A 19,464-nucleotide genomic window follows, 5' to 3' on the forward strand; every position below is an offset into this window, starting at 1 on the left:
TCAGACAGGGAGACCATCTGCCCAGAGCTCCCGACTGCAGCCTGTAGAACCTACAGCCCTGTAGCCAGGCTGAGGTGTGTGTGTGTGTGTGAGACTGAGGACCGGGACTGGTCGGTCAGGGAGGATGGGAAGGGGGGGGGGGGGGGGGGGGCTGGGGCTGCAGCCTTACCAGAAGCCCTCTCTCTCTCTCTCTCAGACCTGCTGCCCCAGAGGAAGAGAAGAGAGAGGTAGAATAATTTACAAGGTGTCAGGGTTATTAGATGTGACATATCGTAGTGTCCTTCATAGAGGACTTGGTCCCCTGCTGATTTACTGTCTGTACCCCCTCTGTCTCCTTCCCTAGTCCTCTCTTTCCTTCTACCTACTTCCTCCAACCTTCTACCTACTTCCTCCCTCCACATCCCTGTCACCCATAGATAGTGAGCACTGAGCAGTCTCACCTTCTATCTGTCTCTCTCTCCCCCGCTACCTCACCCTTTCAGCAGTCACAACCTCTCTCTCTCTAACCCCGAGTCACACGAGACTGGTCTGAGTCTCTCTGAGTCTCTGGGTAGCCTGTAATCCTTGATGGAAGAAGTGCAAGATGTTCACTTCCATCTCTCTGTTGTTGTTCTGTGCTTTGTGTCACTCTCTGTTTCCTTCATTAGCCATGGGAGACGCTGCAGGGCACAACAACACACACACATACACACACACGCATGCATAGAGACAAGAAAGTACGGGGAAGAGAGTAGATGTTGAGGTGAGGTGAGGTGAAGAGAGAAGAGGTGAGGTGAAGAGAGAAGAGGTGAGGAGAGGTGAGAGAGAAGAGGTGAAGAGAGAAGAGGTGAGGAGAGAAGAGGTGAAGAGAGAAGAGGTGAGGAGAGAAGAGGTGAGGAGAGAAGAGGTGAAGAGAGATGAGGTGATGAGAGAAGAGGAGAGGTGAGGGAGAGAAGAGGTGAAGAGAGAAGAGGTGAGGAGAGAAGAGGTGAAAAGAGAAGAGGTGAGGAGAGGTGAGGAGAGGTGAGGAGAGAAGAGGTGAGGAGAGAAGAGGTGAGGTGAAGAGAGATGAGGAGAGGTGAAGAGAGACGAGGTGAGGTGAGGAGAGTGAGGAGAGAAGAGGTGAGGGAGGTGAGTGATGAGAGAAGAGGTGAGGTGAAGAGAGACGAGGAAAGGGTGAGGAGAGAAGAGGTGAGGAGAGAGAGGAGTGAAGAGAGACGAGGTGAGGTGAAGAGAGACGAGGTGAGGTGAAGAGAGACGAGGTGAGGTGAAGAGAGACGAGGTGAGGCGAGGAGAGGAGAGGAGAGGAGAGGAGAGGGAGAGGAGAGGAGAGGAGAGGAGAGGAGAGGAGAGGAGAGGAGAGGAGAGGAGAGGAGAGGAGAGGAGAGGAGAGGAGGGAATTAATGGAGCCTCTTTTGTTGTGTACTCTATGAGCTAGGTTGCTAGGGTGTGTGTGTGTGGCCACAAAGAGAGAGCCCAACTCATGAAATCCCCAGAGTGAAGAGAATAGAGAGAGATGGAGAAGTGTGTCTGCGCGTGTGAAATATTTGAAATTCAGATTTACACTGCACCCCTGTGACCCCAGACTGAGATGCATTTGATTCATGGAACTCCTATAAACCAGGGATGCTCTGCTATTTATTTGCCCTATCACATGGGAGATGATCGTGTACATACCCTGGTTATGGAATTCACACAACCTTCTCGCCCTCAGCTCCCTCAACTAAAATGAACACAGAAAATACATTTAAAATGAGACTGTACAGTAGCATCTTTAATCAGTAGCTACCTTTGCACACACACACACACACACACACACACACACACACACACACACACACACAAACACACACACATATATATTGTCGGCCAGAGCAGAGGAGAGGAGATAATAGGTTGATGAGATAGGAGCCTGGCTGATTGGTGATTTTAATCTCTCCGTTGATTGGTCTTCCTCCTTGTCAAAGCCTAGCTCTTACTCTCACTATCTCCTAACCTTGAACCTCTTCCTCCCTCTCCTTCTCTCTTTTCATCAGCCCAGCTCTTCCTCTCTCTCCCTTTGTATCCCCCTCTTCTTCTCTCTTTTCATCAGCCTACTTACCTTGGTTGTATCTCTCGCCTGCTGTGCCTAAATGGGTGGCTTTGGCCAGGGGTACAGCTAGAAATGGCTCCATGAAAGGCCTTGTCCCTATCCTCCTGTAGTGTAGTTGGCTGAACTAGGCCAAGACATTATTGGAGCCCTGTCACTGTGCCTCCGTTCTGACCTTGTGTTGTCCTACTGATGTTGTGTTGTGGCGGAACTGAAATGACTTCACCAGGAGCTCCAGTTTCACACTTCCCTGACAGAGAACCTGCACTGGGACGTTTGGAGATATTTTAGACAAACCCAGACAGACACAACAGATAGTTGGATGTATGATGATTTCCTACACTTTTTATGTATCTTTCCGTCAATCTGATTCTCTGTGGCGGCTCATCCCTTGTTATCATCTGAACAAACAATGCCCCACAGGCAGACTTTGAGTTTTAAAATATGTTCCAACAGAAAAGGAAATCTAGATCGACATTTTGGCAGGCATAGTGAAGAGAGTGTTCCTCTCCTTTCCACAGATTACATTGAGCCAAGACAGTTGGTATTGGGTCTAATGACTGGCGTCTGGTATTGCAGCAGGTTGAGTGAAGTTTTCAGTAGAAATTAACACAGTGGGACTGGACCCTCAACACACAATGTGTCTCTTTCGTAGTATGTTCTGAGACACTCTTTTGTTTGATAAAAACACAGTTTAGATCATTTGAGTTTCACGTAATATACTAATAACCATTTAATCTTAATCATTTTACGTCTATATTAAAGACCAGTCAGTTAGGTAGTTTTGTGTGACTAAGCTACAGCCCAGTACAATCTGTGATAGATAGTCATCCTGAACTGGGCTTCCAGGGGATCAGGTGGCCTGGGGATCAGGAGATGAGAGATAGAGGTGGGGGGGGGGGGGGGGGGGGGGGGGGCTGTTTGATGGAGGTCTTATCACTGTGTAGTACTGGCCCCTTATCACACCTGCAGGTCACTATCATGCTCACCTCACCTCCCTCCCTGCCTCACACTGTGGATTAGCCCTGAAGGATGGAGGGCGGAGAGAGGGAGGTAGAGTCAATGTCCAATCCCTGCCAGAAAGAGAGAGTGTGGGAAGAAACGGTAATGGGGCCTTCCAAGGTGTCACTACTGTCAGAGCTTGTAGGAGTGAGAGAGAGCAGAGGCTTTAGACGAAATGGAGAAGGTTAGGATGGAGAGGGGGATAGGATAGATTAGGGTTGAGAGGAAGAAGAGTGAGGTCTTCACAATCCAGAGCTGACGGAAAGAGGTTTCCAAAGAGCATTTTTAATTTCCCTCTAAGAGGGCAGACGGTGTGGCATCAATTTCTGAGAAGAATCATCCTTAAGCCTCTGTCCTTTCAAGTGTCTCTCAAGTGTGGCTATTAGAGTGGACCCTGTCTGCTGGAGCTGTAGCCAGCTGTGGCCTCTACCCCAACCCTGGCTGTGACCCCAACTAATGGCCTGGTAGAGATTAGTCAGGGAGGGGGGTGGAGAAGAGAGATGAATAGAGAGAGGGGGAAAAGAGATGAGGGGAGAGACACCCTATAGGTGCATCGTGGGGCCACTTTATTAGCAGTTGAGTAATGGGAGAAGAGGAGAAGGGGAGGAGAGAGAAGAGGAGAGAGGAGAGAGGAGGAGAGAGTAGAGGCGACCCAGCCAAAGAATTGTAGAGGCTAAAAGTCAGGAGGGGTCAGGGAAAGGAGCTTATTTCTCTCCTCCTATATGACATGAAAATAAATATTTTTCTTTCTTCAAATAGAATCTGATGTTTTCTTTGAGCCTGTGGCTGCTTGGTGCTTTCACACCATTGGATGTTTGTCCTTCTTGTTCTCTCACTTCTCTCAAACTCAAATCCATCCACTGGGCTGGCTACAAATGCCAGAGAAGGCTTCAGATAGGAACAATGGTGTATTTATGTGACATTCTTGGTCCATTCAGTTTGACAGAGTGCACACAAACACACCTTCACAACTATGATTAGCAGTGCACTGTAGAGGAAATGTACAGCTAATGAAAGTGGCTTTGTTTAGAACACTAACTTTTATGGCTGTTACTTGGTGAGACTGAACACAGAGACAGTGGTGCCTCTTCCAAGACAAAAGACAGAGGTAGTAAGAGAGCCCAGGTTGAAATGATTCTCTTCTGGAGTAGAGCAGACCCATGCATCTTCTGGAGTAGAGCAGACCCATCATCCTCCTATATCACCCTACCATACCTCACATTATCCTACCATACCTCACATTATCCTACCATATCTCACATTATCCTACCATATCTTACATCATCCTACCATATCTCACATTATCCTACCTTGCCTTACATTCTTCTCCCATAACTCACGTTATCTACCCATACCTCACATCATCCTCCCATGCCTTACATTCTTCTCCCATATCTCACGTTATCCTCCCATAACTCACATCATCCTCCCATGCCTTACATTCTTCTCCCATACCTCACGTTGTCCTCCCATACCTCACATCATCATCCCATGCCTCACATCATCCTCCCATACCTCAAATTCTACTCCCATACCTCACATTATCCTCCCATACCTCACATTATCCTCCCATATCTCACATCATCCTCCCATACCTCAAATTCTACTCGCATACCTCACATTATCCTCCCATACCTCACATTATCCTCCCATATCTCAAATCCTCCTCTCATACCTTACATGAATCTCCCATACCTTACATTGTCCTCCCATACCTCTCATCATCCTCCCATACCTCTCATCATCCTCCCATACCTCTCATCATCCTCCCATACCTATCATCATCCTCCCATACCTATCATCATCCTCCCATACCTCTCATCATCCTCCCATACCTCTCATCATCCTCTCATACCTCACGTTTGTCTCACTCTCTCTGTCTTTTTTTTACAATCCCCCACTTTTAGTCTCTCTCTTTCCCTGTCACTATTATGGCTTTATTTCTCTCTGTCTTTCTCTTTCTCTCTGAGCTGCATGGAGGGAGCGCCGCCACCACTGCTGTGAGGACAATGAGGCGGAGGCGGTTGTTCGCTAGACGTGCCAGTGGGAAGCCCTCACTCCGTCTTTCTACCCGCTCACCCCTTCCATCCCTCCGTTCCTTATTTCCCTAATGGCTGGGGAGTGATGGGAATAACAATGAGGATGATCTCAAGCACAGTCATCACGGCGGCGTTTGAGTCATTTCTTACAGAGATGGTCTTCAGAGAAATCCCACAGGGCTTTAGAGAGAGTAGAGAAAGAAGCTGAATGGAGAGAACGTGACAGAGTACAGGGACGGAGGGATAGAGGTAGTGAGGGAGGAAATGATGTGTCATGTGAGGATGTATTTGTATATCTTTGACAAATCAGGATTGCAGATCAGTGTGTACTGCATACGATTCAACATGTTATCTGTGAGCAGTACACCTGTAGATTGGTGATTCAACATGTTATCTGTGAGCAGTACACCTGTAGATTGGTGATTCAACATGTTATCTGTGAGCAGTACACCTGTAGATTGGTGATTCAACATGTTATCTGTGAGCAGTACACCTGTAGATTGGTGATTCAACATGTTATCTGTGAGCAGTACACCTGTAGATTGGTGATTCAACATGTTATCTTATCAAAATGTTCTCTGTTGTGTTGTTGCAGGTGTCTGACCGCTGTGTGGTGGCTCTGGTGCCCAAACAGACCTCTTCCTACAACATCCCGCCGTCAGCCAGCATCTCCAGAACCTCCATCAGCAGATATGGTGAGTACCATTGAATGACATTGAGCATTATACATCTCTATGATAAGTACTGTACCGCCTTAGCTCCTCCCTCTATTGGACCATTTCAAACAAACACCGGTTACATAATAGATTAACATGGGAAGAGGAAGGGAGGGGTTTGAGATTAAAGTGTTCACTGTGTAAGCCTATGGGAGCAGACCTGATATAAACATTAGACTTTTGGATTAGCTTGTAGACATTTTAGCAGACTCTTTTGTCCAGAGCCACAACTAAAATCATCCTAGCTAAGACCAGCTCTGTTTGGATCGTCTATGCTTTGCTGCGGAGGCATAGTTTACCTTACTCTCTCCTCTCGACCGTGTTTGCTGCAGTTTGCCAGAAACTGCAGGGGTGGCAGAGGGATGGAGAGAAACAGGAACAGAAGGGGATAGAGGGATGGAGAGAAACAGGAACAGAAGGGGATAGAGGGATGGAGAGAAACAGGAACAGAAGGGGATGGAGAGAAACAGGAACAGAAGGGGATAGAGGGATGGAGAGAAACAGGAACAGAAGGGGATAGAGGGATGGAGAGAAACAGGAACAGAAGGGGATAGAGGGATGGAGAGAAACAGGAACAGAAGGGGATAGAGGGATGGAGAGAAACAGGAACAGAAGGGGATAGAGGGATGGAGAGAAACAGGAACAGAAGGGGTGACAGAGGGATGGAGAGAAATAGGAGCAGAAGGGGATAGAGGGATGAAGAGAAACAGGAACAGAAGGGGTGGCAGAGGGATGGAGAGAAATAGGAACAGAAGGGGATAGTGGGATGAAGAGAAACAGGAACAGAAGGGGTGGCAGAGGGATGGAGAGAAACAGGAACAGAAGGGGATAGAGGGATGAAGAGAAACAGGAACAGAAGGGGTGGCAGAGGGATGGAGAGAAACAGGAACAGAGGGGGATAGAGGGATGGAGAGAAACAGGAACAGAAGGGGATAGAGGGATGGAGAGAAACAGGAACAGAAGGGGAAAGAGGGATGGAGAGAAACAGGAACAGAAGGGGTGGCAGAGGGATGGAGAGAAACAGGAACAGAAGGGGATTATGGGATGGAGAGAAACGGGAACAGAAGGGGATAGAGGGATGGAGAGAAACAGGAACAGAAGGGGATAGAGGGATGGAGAGAAACAGGAACAGAAGGGGATAGAGGGATGGAGAGAAACAGGAACAGAAGGGGTGGCAGAGGGATGGAGAGAAACAGGAACAGAAGGGGTGGCAGAGGGATGGAGAGAAACAGGAACAGAAGGGGTGACAGAGGGATGGAGAGAAATAGGAGCAGAAGGGGATAGAGGGATGAAGAGAAACAGGAACAGAAGGGGTGGCAGAGGGATGGAGAGAAATAGGAACAGAAGGGGATAGTGGGATGAAGAGAAACAGGAACAGAAGGGGTGGCAGAGGGATGGAGAGAAACAGGAACAGAAGGGGATAGAGGGATGAAGAGAAACAGGAACAGAAGGGGTGGCAGAGGGATGGAGAGAAACAGGAACAGAGGGGGATAGAGGGATGGAGAGAAACAGGAACAGAAGGGGATAGAGGGATGGAGAGAAACAGGAACAGAAGGGGAAAGAGGGATGGAGAGAAACAGGAACAGAAGGGGTGGCAGAGGGATGGAGAGAAACAGGAACAGAAGGGGATTATGGGATGGAGAGAAACGGGAACAGAAGGGGATAGAGGGATGGAGAGAAACAGGAACAGAAGGGGATAGAGGGATGGAGAGAAACAGGAACAGAAGGGGTGGCAGAGGGATGGAGAGAAACAGGAACAGAAGGGGTGGCAGAGGGATGGAGAGAAACAGGAACAGAAGGGGATAGAGGGATGGAGAGAAACAGGAACAGAATGGGATAGAGGGATGGAGAGAAACAGGAACAGAAGGGGATAGTGGGATGGAGAGAAACAGGAACAGAAGGGGTGGCAGAGGGATGGAGAGAAACAGGAACAGAAGGGGTGGCAGAGGGATGGAGAGAAACAGGAACAGAAGGGGATAGAGGGATGGAGAGAAACAGGAACAAAAGGGGATGGAGGGATGGAGAGAAACAGGAACAGAAGGGGATGGAGAGAAACAGGAACAGAAGGGGATAGAGGGATGGAGAGAAACAGGAACAGAAGGGGTGGCAGAGGGATGGAGAGAAACAGGAACAGAAGGGGATAGAGGGATGGAGAGAAACAGGAACAGAAGGGGATAGAGGGATGGAGAGAAACAGGAACAGAAGGGGTGGCAGAGGGATGGAGAGAAACAGGAACAGAAGGGGATAGAGGGATGTAGAGAAACAGGAACAGAAGGGGATAGAGGGATGGAGAGAAACAGGAACAGAAGGGGATAGAGGGATGGAGAGAAACAGGAACAGAAGGGGATAGAGGGATGAAGAGAAACAGGAACAGAAGGGGTGACAGAGGGATGGAGAGAAATAGGAGCAGAAGGGGATAGAGGGATGAAGAGAAACAGGAACAGAAGGGGTGGCAGAGGGATGGAGAGAAATAGGAACAGAAGGGGATAGTGGGATGAAGAGAAACAGGAACAGAAGGGGTGGCAGAGGGATGGAGAGAAACAGGAACAGAAGGGGATAGAGGGATGAAGAGAAACAGGAACAGAAGGGGTGGCAGAGGGATGGAGAGAAACAGGAACAGAGGGGGATAGAGGGATGGAGAGAAACAGGAACAGAAGGGGATAGAGGGATGGAGAGAAACAGGAACAGAAGGGGATAGAGGGATGGAGAGAAACAGGAACAGAAGGGGTGGCAGAGGGATGGAGAGAAACAGGAACAGAAGGGGATTATGGGATGGAGAGAAACGGGAACAGAAGGGATAGAGGGATGGAGAGAAACAGGAACAGAAGGGGATAGAGGGATGGAGAGAAACAGGAACAGAAGGGGATAGAAGGATGGAGAGAAACAGGAACAGAAGGGGATAGAGGGATGGAGAGAAACAGGAACAGAAGGGGTGGCAGAGGGATGGAGAGAAACAGGAACAGAAGGGGTGGCAGAGGGATGGAGAGAAACAGGAACAGAAGGGGATAGAGGGATGGAGAGAAACAGGAACAGAAGGGGATAGAGGGATGGAGAGAAACAGGAACAGAAGGGGATAGTGGGATGGAGAGAAACAGGAACAGAAGGGGTGGCAGAGGGATGGAGAGAAACAGGAACAGAAGGGGTGGCAGAGGGATGGAGAGAAACAGGAACAAAAGGGGATGGAGGGATGGAGAGAAACAGGAACAGAAGGGGATAGAGCGATGGAGAGAAATAGGAACAGAAGGGGTGGCAGAGGGATGGAGAGAAACAGGAACAGAAGGGGTGGCAGAGGGATGGAGAGAAACAGGAACAGAAGGGGATAGAGGGATGGAGAGAAACAGGAACAGAAGGGGATAGAGGGATGGAGAGAAACAGGAACAGAAGGGGATAGAGGGATGGAGAGAAACAGGAACTGAAGGGGATAGAGGGATGGAGAGAAACAGGAACAGAAGGGGTGGCAGAGGGATGGAGAGAAACAGAAACAGAAGGGGATTGAGGGATGAAGGGTGAGGGGGAGAGTAGAGAAGGCCGATGGGAGACATGGAGAGAGCTGTTTGTTTTAACCATCAAGTATAATAATGAGGATGCCAGACTGAGCTTGGAGCCAGGGTATAATAGTCCCCCCCCCCCCCCCCCCACACACACACACACACACACACACTGGTGGCAGTCACAGCGGTGAGCCACAGGGTGCCCCGTCTGGTCCCATGCCCAACCCCAGACCTAGAGAACCACAGCCAATTATTCACTGTGAATGATACTTTACACCAATGGGAAGTGAGAACGGAGCGTGGTTGGACAATTATCAGGGCTGGGATTGAATGAGAACCCCCATAGGTTGTTGTCAGTCGCTTGGAGACATGACCAACTGGGCCAAAACAGAAACATCATCCCTCCTACCTCCCTCTCTTCCACACACACACACACACACACACACACACACACACACACACACACACACACACACACACACACACACACACAAACTCACACACACACACACAGAGTCACATATGTACACACACTTCTCTCAACTAATTTATCAATAACAAAACCAACAGTGTATATCAAATTACCAACTTAAAATATCTAAACTAAGTTTGGTTCAGTGGCCAGTGAGAAATACACTATTATACAGTATTCCATCCTCAACAGTATACCGTCCTCAACAGTATTATACAGTATTACATCCTCAACAGAATACCGTCCTCAACAGTATTATACAGTATTCCATCCTCAACAGTATACCGTCCTCAACAGTATTATACAGTATTCCATCCTCAACAGTATTATACAGTATTCCATCCTCAACAGTATACCGTCCTCAACAGTATTACACAGTAATCCATCCTCAACAGAATACCGTCCTCAACAGTATTATACAGTATTCCATCCTCAACAGTATACCGTCCTCAACAGTATTATACAGTATTCCATCCTCAACAGTATACCGTCCTCAACAGTATTATACAGTATTCCATCATCAACAGTATTATACAGTATTCCATCCTCAACAGTATACCGTCCTCAACAGTATTATACAGTATTCCATCATCAACAGTATTATACAGTATTCCATCCTCAACAGTATTATACAGTATTCCATCCTCAACAGAATACCGTCCTCAACAGTATTATACAGTATTCCATCATCAACAGTATTATACAGTATTCCATCATCAACAGTATTATACAGTATTCCATCCTCAACAGAATACCGTCCTCAACAGTATTATACAGTATTCCATCATCAACAGTATACCGTCCTCAACAGTATTATACAGTATTCCATCATCAACAGTATACCGTCCTCAACAGTATTATACAGTATTCCATCATCAACAGTATTATACAGTATTCCATCATCAACAGTATTATACAGTATTCCATCATCAACAGTATACCGGCCTCAACAGTATTACATCCTCAACAGTATACCGTCCTCAACAGTATTATACAGTATTCCATCCTCAACAGTATACCATCCTCAACAGTATTATACAGTATTCCATCATCAACAGTATACCGTCCTCAACAGTATTATACAGTATACCATCCTCAACAGTATACCATCCTCAACAGTATACCGTCCTCAACAGTATTATACAGTATTCCATCCTCAACAGTATACCGTCCTCAACAGTATTATACAGTATACCATCCTCAACAGTATACCATCCTCAACAGTATACCGTCCTCAACAGTATTATACAGTATTACATCCTCAACAGTATACCGTCCTCAACAGTATTATACAGTATACCATCCTCAACAGTATTATACAGTATTCCATCCTCAACAGAATACCGTCCTCAACAGTATTATACAGTATTCCATCCTCAACAGTATTATACAGTATTCCATCCTCAACAGTATACCGTCCTCAACAGTATTATACAGTATTCCATCCTCAACAGTATTATACAGTATTCCATCCTCAACAGTATACCGTCCTCAACAGTATTACACAGTATTCCATCCTCAACAGAATACCGTCCTCAACAGTATTATACAGTATTCCATCCTCAACAGTATACCGTCCTCAACAGTATTATACAGTATTCCATCCTCAACAGTATACCGTCCTCAACAGTATTATACAGTATTCCATCATCAACAGTATTATACAGTATTCCATCCTCAACAGTATACCGTCCTCAACAGTATTATACAGTATTCCATCATCAACAGTATTATACAGTATTCCATCCTCAACAGTATTATACAGTATTCCATCCTCAACAGAATACCGTCCTCAACAGTATTATACAGTATTCCATCATCAACAGTATTATACAGTATTCCATCATCAACAGTATTATACAGTATTCCATCCTCAACAGAATACCGTCCTCAACAGTATTATACAGTATTCCATCATCAACAGTATACCGTCCTCAACAGTATTATACAGTATTCCATCATCAACAGTATACCGTCCTCAACAGTATTATACAGTATTCCATCATCAACAGTATTATACAGTATTCCATCATCAACAGTATTATACAGTATTCCATCATCAACAGTATACCGGCCTCAACAGTATTACATCCTCAACAGTATACCGTCCTCAACAGTATTATACAGTATTCCATCCTCAACAGTATACCATCCTCAACAGTATTATACAGTATTCCATCATCAACAGTATACCGTCCTCAACAGTATTATACAGTATACCATCCTCAACAGTATACCATCCTCAACAGTATACCGTCCTCAACAGTATTATACAGTATTCCATCCTCAACAGTATACCGTCCTCAACAGTATTATACAGTATACCATCCTCAACAGTATACCATCCTCAACAGTATACCGTCCTCAACAGTATTATACAGTATTACATCCTCAACAGTATACCGTCCTCAACAGTATTATACAGTATACCATCCTCAACAGTATACCGTCCTCAACAGTATTATACAGTATTCCATCCTTAACAGTATACCGTCCTCAACAGTATTATACAGTATACCGTCCTCAACAGTATTATACAGTATTCCATCCTCAACAGTATACCGTCCTCAACAGTATTATACAGTATACCATCCTCAACAGTACACCATCCTCAACAGTATACCATCCTCAACAGAATACCGTCCTCAACAGTATTATACAGTATTACATCCTCAACAGTATACCGTCCTCAACAGTATTAAACAGTATACCATCCTCAACGGTATACCATCCTCAACAGAATACCGTCCTCAACAGTATTATACAGTATTACATCCTCAACAGTATACCGTCCTCAACAGTATTATACAGTATACCATCCTCAACAGTATACCGTCCTCAACAGTATTATACAGTATTCCATCCTCAACAGTATACCGTCCTCAACAGTATTATACAGTATTCCATCATCAACAGTATACCGTCCTCAACAGTATTATACAGTATACCATCCTCAACAGTATTATACAGTATTCCATCCTCAACAGTATACCGTCCTCAACAGTATTATACAGTATACCATCCTCAACAGTATACCGTCCTCAACAGTATTATACAGTATTCCATCCTCAACAGTATACCGTCCTCAACAGTATTATACAGTATTCCATCCTTAACAGTATACCGTCCTCAACAGTATTATACAGTATTCCATCCTTAACAGTATACCGTCCTCAACAGTATTCCATCCTCAACAGTATACCATCCTCAACAGTATACCATCCTCAACAGTATACCATCCTCAACAGTATACCATCCTCAACAGTATACCATCCTCAACAGTATACCATCCTCAACAGTATTCCATCCTCAACAGTATACCATCCTCAACAGTATTCTGTCCTCAACAGTATTCCGTCCTCAACAGTATACCATCCTCAACAGTATTCCATCCTCAACAGTATTCTGTCCTCAACAGTATTCCATCCTCAACAGTATTCTTTCCTGAACAGTATTCCATCCTCAACAGTATTCCATCCTCAACAGTATACCATCCTCAACAGTATTATACAGTATTCCATCCTTAACAGTATACCGTCCTCAACAGTATTCCATCCTCAACAGTATACCATCCTCAACAGTATACCATCCTCAACAGTATACCATCCTCAACAGTATACCATCCTCAACAGTATACCATCCTCAACAGTATACCATCCTCAACAGTATTCCATCCTCAACAGTATTCCATCCTCAACAGTATTCCATCCTCAACAGTATTCCATCCTCAACAGTATACCATCCTCAACAGTATTCCATCCTCAACAGTATTCCATCCTCAACAGTATTCTTTCCTGAACAGTATTCCATTCTCAACAGTATTCCATCCTCAACAGTATTCCATCCTCAACAGTATTCCATCCTCAACAGTATTCCATCCTCAACAGTATTCTTTCCTGAACAGTATTCCATCCTCAACAGTATTCCATCCTCAACAGTATTCCATCCTCAACAGTATTCTTTCCTGAACAGTATACCATCCTCAACAGTATTCCATCCTCAACAGTATTCCATCCTCAACAGTATACCATCCTCAACAGTATTCCATCCTCAACAGTATTCCATCCTCAACAGTATTCCATCCTCAACAGTATTCTTTCCTGAACAGTATTCCATCCTCAACAGTATTCCATCCTCAACAGTATTCCATCCTCAACAGTATTCTTTCCTGAACAGTATTCCATCCTCAACAGTATTCTTTCCTGAACAGTATTCCATCCTCAACAGTATTCCATCCTCAACAGTAATCCATCCTCAACAGTATTCTTTCCTGAACAGTATACCATCCTCAACAGTATACCATCCTCAACAGTATACCATCCTCAACAGTATACCATCCTCAACAGTATTCCATCCTCAACAGTATACCATCCTCAACAGTATTCTTTCCTGAACAGTATACCATCCTCAACAGTATACCATCCTCAACAGTATACCATCCTCAACAGTATACCATCCTCAACAGTATACCATCCTCAACAGTATTCCATCCTCAACAGTATACCATCCTCAACAGTATTCTTTCCTGAACAGTATACCATCCTCAACAGTATACCATCCTCAACAGTATACCGTCCTCAACAGTATTCCATCCTCAACAGTATACCATCCTCAACAGTATTCCATCCTCAACAGTATACCATCCTCAACAGTATTCTTTCCTGAACAGTATACCATTCTCAACAGTATTCCATCCTCAACAGTATACCATCCTCAACAGTATACCATTCTCAACAGTATACCATCCTCAACAGTATTCCATCCTCAACAGTATACCATCCAGTATACCATCCTCAACAGTATTACATCCTCAACAGTATACCGTCCTGAACAGTTTTCCGTCCTCAACAGTATTCCGTCCCCAACAGTATTCTGTCCTCAACAGTATTCCGTTCTCAACAGTATACCGTCCTCAACAGTATTCCATCCTCAACAGTACTCCATCCTCAACAGTATTCCATTCTCAACAGTATTCCATTCTCAACAGTATTCCATCCTCAACAGTATTCTGTCCTCAACAGTACTCCATTCTCAACAGTATTCCATCCTCAACAGTATACCGTCCTCAACAGTATTCCATCCTCAACAGTATTCTGTCCTCAACAGTTTTCCGTCCTCAACAGTATTCCGTCCCCAACAGTATTCTGTCCTCAACAGTATTCCGTTCTCAACAGTATACCGTCCTCAACAGTATTCCATCCTCAACAGTACTCCATCCTCAACAGTATTCCATTCTCAACAGTATTCCATTCTCAACAGTATTCCATTCTCAACAGTATTCCATCCTCAACAGTATTCTATCCTCAACAGTATTCTGTCCTCAACAGTATACCGTCCTCAACAGTACTCCATCCTCAACAGTATTCCATTCTCAACAGTATTCCATCCTCAACAGTATACCATCCTCAACAGTATTCCATTCTCAACAGTATTCCATCCTCAACAGTATTCCATCCTCAACAGTATTCTGTCCTCAACAGTATACCGTCCTCAACAGTATTCCAATCTTTACAGTACTCCATCCTCAACAGTATTCCATTCTCAACAGTATTCCATTCTCAACAGTATTCCATTCTCAACAGTATTCCATTCTCAACAGTATTCCGTCCTCAACAATATTCCATCCTCAACAGTATTCCATCCTCAACAGTATTCCATCCTCAACAGTATTATACAGTATTCCATCATCAACAGTATACCGTCCTCAACAGTATTATACAGTATTCCATCATCAACAGTATTATACAGTATTCCATCATCAACAGTATTATACAGTATTCCATCATCAACAGTATACCGGCCTCAACAGTATTACATCCTCAACAGTATACCGTCCTCAACAGTATTATACAGTATTCCATCCTCAACAGTATACCATCCTCAACAGTATTATACAGTATTCCATCATCAACAGTTGTCACGTTCTGACCATCGTTTGTGTGTGTTTTCCTTGTTTTAGTGTTGGTCAGGACGTGAACTGGGTGGGCATTCTATGTTGGATGTCTTGTTTGTCTATTTCTATGTCTGGCCTGATATGGTTCTCAATCAGAGGCAGGTGTTAGTCATTGTCTCTGATTGGGAACCATATTTAGGTAGCCTGGGTTTCACTGTGTGTTTGTGGGTGATTGTTCCTGTCCTATGTGTCCCTGTGTTCACATTATATAGGCTGTTAGGGTTACGTTTTGTTTTGTAGTATTGTAGATTCGTGTTTCGTATTATTAATAAACATGGATCGTAAACCACACGCTGCATTTTGGTCCGACTCTCCTTCTCACGAAGAATACCGTTACAGAATCACCCACCACCAACGGACCAAGCGGCGTGTCAACAGGCAGCAGCAGCAGCAAAAAGAGGAGTTACGTTGTAAGGATTTCTGGACATGGGAGGAAATCCTCGACGGGAGAGGACCCTGGGCTAAACCAGGGGAGTATAGCCGCACCAAGGTGCAGCCGAAGAAGGAACAGAGGCAGCAGGAGCAGCAGCAGCCGCAGTGGGAGAGAGCGTCATGGGAGTATGAATTAGATAATGGTGGACCATGGGCTCAACCGGGAGAATATCGCCGTCCCAAGGAAGAACTGGAGGCGGCGAAAGCTGAGAGGCGCAAATATGAGGAAGTAGCGCGACGGAGCGGATGGAAGCCCGAGAGTAAGCCTCAAAAATTTCTTGGGGGGGGGGCTAACAGGGAGTATGGCTACGCCAGGTCGCAGACCTGAGCCAACTCCCCCTGTTTATCGTGAGGAGCCAAGGAGGAGACCAGAACCGGTGTTGGAGGTAAGCGAAGCAGAGACTGTGAAGGAGTTAATGGGGAAATTGGAGGAGAGTGAAATGAGGGAGTTGCTGTGTTGGTGCTTTAAATATGATATTCGCCCGAAGGAGCGTGTCGGGGATTTATTGGCACCTGGGTCAGTGCTCTCTACTCGTCCTGAGGTGCGTGCTAGTCAGCTGGTGAAGACAGTGCCAGTCTCACGCACCAGGCCTCCTGTGTACCTCCCTAGCCTTGCATGTCCTGTGCCAACACCGCTCTCAAGATCTCCAGTACGCCTTCACGGTCTAACCCATCCTGTGCCACCTCCACACCCCAGCCCTCCGGTAGCAGCTCCCCGCACTAGGCTTCCTGTGCGTGTCCTCGGCCCAGTACCACCAGTGCCAGCACCACGCATCAGGCCTACAGTGCGCCTCGCCTGTCCAGCGCTGTCGGAGCCCTCCTCCTCTCCAGCGCTGTCGGAGTCTCCCGCCTGTTTAGCGCTGTTAGAGCCTTCCTTCTCTACAGCGCTGCCGGAGTCTCCCGCCTGTTCAGAACTGCCAGTTAGCATAGAGCTGCCAGTTAGCATAGAGCTGCCAGTTAGCATAGAGCTGCCAGTTAGCATAGAGCTGCCAGTTAGCATAGAGCTGCCAGTCTGCAAGGAGCTGCCAGTCTGCAAGGAGCTGCCAGTCTGCATAGAGCTGCCAGTCTGTAAGGAGCTGCCAGTCTGCAAGGAGCCGCCAGAGCTGCCTGTCTGCAGGATGCCGCCAAAGCTGCCAGTCTGCAAGGAGCCGCCAGAGCTGCCAGTCTGCAAGGAGCCGCCAGAGCTGCCAGTTAGCATGGAGCAGCCAGGGCCGCCAGTCAGCATGGAGCAGCCAGGGCCGCCAGTCAGCATGGAGCAGCCAGGGCCGCCAGTCAGCATGGAGCAGCCAGTCAGCATGGAGCAGCCAGTCAGCATGGAGCAGCCAGAGCAGCCAGTCAGCATGGAGCAGCCAGAGCTGCCAGTCAGCATGGAGCAGCCAGTCAGCATGGAGCAGCCAGAGCTGCCAGTCATCATGGAGCAGCCAGTCAGCATGGAGCAGCCAGAGCAGCCAGTCTGTGTCGACCAGTCTCTTCCAGATCTGCCAGTCGTCCAGACTCTTCCAGATCTGCCAGTCGTCCAGACTCTTCCAGATCTGCCAGTCGTCCAGACTCTTCCAGATCTGCCAGTCGACCAGATTCTTCCAGATCTGCCAGTCGACCAGACTCTTCCAGATCTGCCCGTCGTCCAGACTCTTCCAGATCTGCCAGTCGTCCAGACTCTTCCAGATCTGCCAGTCGTCCAGACTCTTCCAGATCTGCCAGTCGTCCAGACTCTTCCAGATCTGCCAGTCGTCCAGACTCTTCCAGATCTGCCAGTCGTCCAGACTCTTCCAGATCTGCCAGTCGACCAGACTCTTCCAGATCTGCCAGTCGACCAGACTCTTCCAGATCTGCCAGTCGACCAGACTCTTCCAGATCTGCCAGTCGACCAGACTCTCTCAGATCTGCCAGTCGACCAGACTCTCCCAGATCTGCCAGTCGACCAGATTCTCCCAGATCTGCCAGTCGACCAGATTCTCCCAGATCCGCCAGTCGACCAGATTCTCCCAGATCCGCCAGTCGACCAGATTCTCCCAGATCCGCCAGTCGACCAGATTCTCCCAGATCCGCCAGTCGACCAGATTCTCCCAGATCCGCCAGTCGACCAGATTCTCCCAGATCCGCCAGTCGACCAGATTCTTCCAGATCTGCTAGTCGACCAGGATCTGCTGAAACCGCCAGCCAGCCAGGTTCTGGTAGTTTCTACTACCTGCCTGGGCTTCCTCTCAGTGCTGAGCTTCTTCTCAGTGCTGAGCTTCCTCTCAGTGCTGAGCTACCCATCTGTCCCGAGTTACCTCTGTCCCGAGCTGTCCCTCTGTCCCATGTTATCATTGTGGTGGGTAACCTATTTAGGGACGTTTAGGAGGGGGATTAAAACTGTCATGGAGTGGGGTCCACGTCCAGCGCCAGAGCCGCCACCGCGGACAGATGCCCACCCACACCCTCCCTCATAGGTTTAAGTTGTGCGTCCGGAGTCCGCACCTTGGAGGGGGGGTACTGTCACGTTCTGACCATCGTTTGTGTGTGTTTTCCTTGTTTTAGTGTTGGTCAGGACGTGAACTGGGTGGGCATTCTATGTTGGATGTCTTGTTTGTCTATTTCTATGTCTGGCCTGATATGGTTCTCAGAGGCAGGTGTTAGTCATTGTCTCTGATTGGGAACCATATTTAGGTAGCCTGGGTTTCACTGTGTGTTTGTGGGTGATTGTTCCTGTCCTATGTGTCCCTGTGTTCACATTATATAGGCTGTTAGGGTTTCGTTACGTTTTGTTTTGTAGTATTGTAGATTCGTGTTTCGTATTATTAATAAACATGGATCGTAAACCACACGCTGCATTTTGGTCCGACTCTCCTTCTCATACAGAAAACCGTTACAACAGTATACCGTCCTCAACAGTATTATACAGTATACCATCCTCAACAGTATACCATCCTCAACAGTATACCGTCCTCAACAGTATTATACAGTATTCCATCCTCAACAGTATACCGTCCTCAACAGTATTATACAGTATACCATCCTCAACAGTATACCATCCTCAACAGTATACCGTCCTCAACAGTATTATACAGTATTACATCCTCAACAGTATACCGTCCTCAACAGTATTATACAGTATACCATCCTCAACAGTATACCGTCCTCAACAGTATTATATAGTATTCCATCCTTAACAGTATACCGTCCTCAACAGTATTATACAGTATTCCATCATCAACAGTATTATACAGTATTCCATCATCAACAGTATTATACAGTATTCCATCCTCAACAGAATACCGTCCTCAACAGTATTATACAGTATTCCATCAT

At 46.5% G+C, this 19,464-nt stretch overlaps 1 protein-coding gene across 2 annotated transcripts in view; it reads left to right on the forward strand.

Moving 5' to 3' along the window:
* LOC110531229 (plexin-A2) overlaps positions 1 to 19,464 on the forward strand; it is a 428,904-nt gene that overhangs the window by 382,312 nt on the left and 27,128 nt on the right. For both annotated transcript variants that reach the window (XM_036988562.2, XM_090185036.1), the window contains one exon: positions 5,705 to 5,804. In XM_036988562.2, the coding sequence (XP_036844457.1) occupies positions 5,705 to 5,804 (100 nt within the window). The remainder of the gene's footprint in view (positions 1 to 5,704; positions 5,805 to 19,464) is intronic.

The sequence above is a fragment of the Oncorhynchus mykiss genome, chromosome 9, assembly GCF_057628025.1.
Source record: "Oncorhynchus mykiss isolate SJ-2025 chromosome 9, ASM5762802v1, whole genome shotgun sequence".
Classification (NCBI taxonomy): Eukaryota; Metazoa; Chordata; class Actinopteri; order Salmoniformes; family Salmonidae; genus Oncorhynchus; species Oncorhynchus mykiss.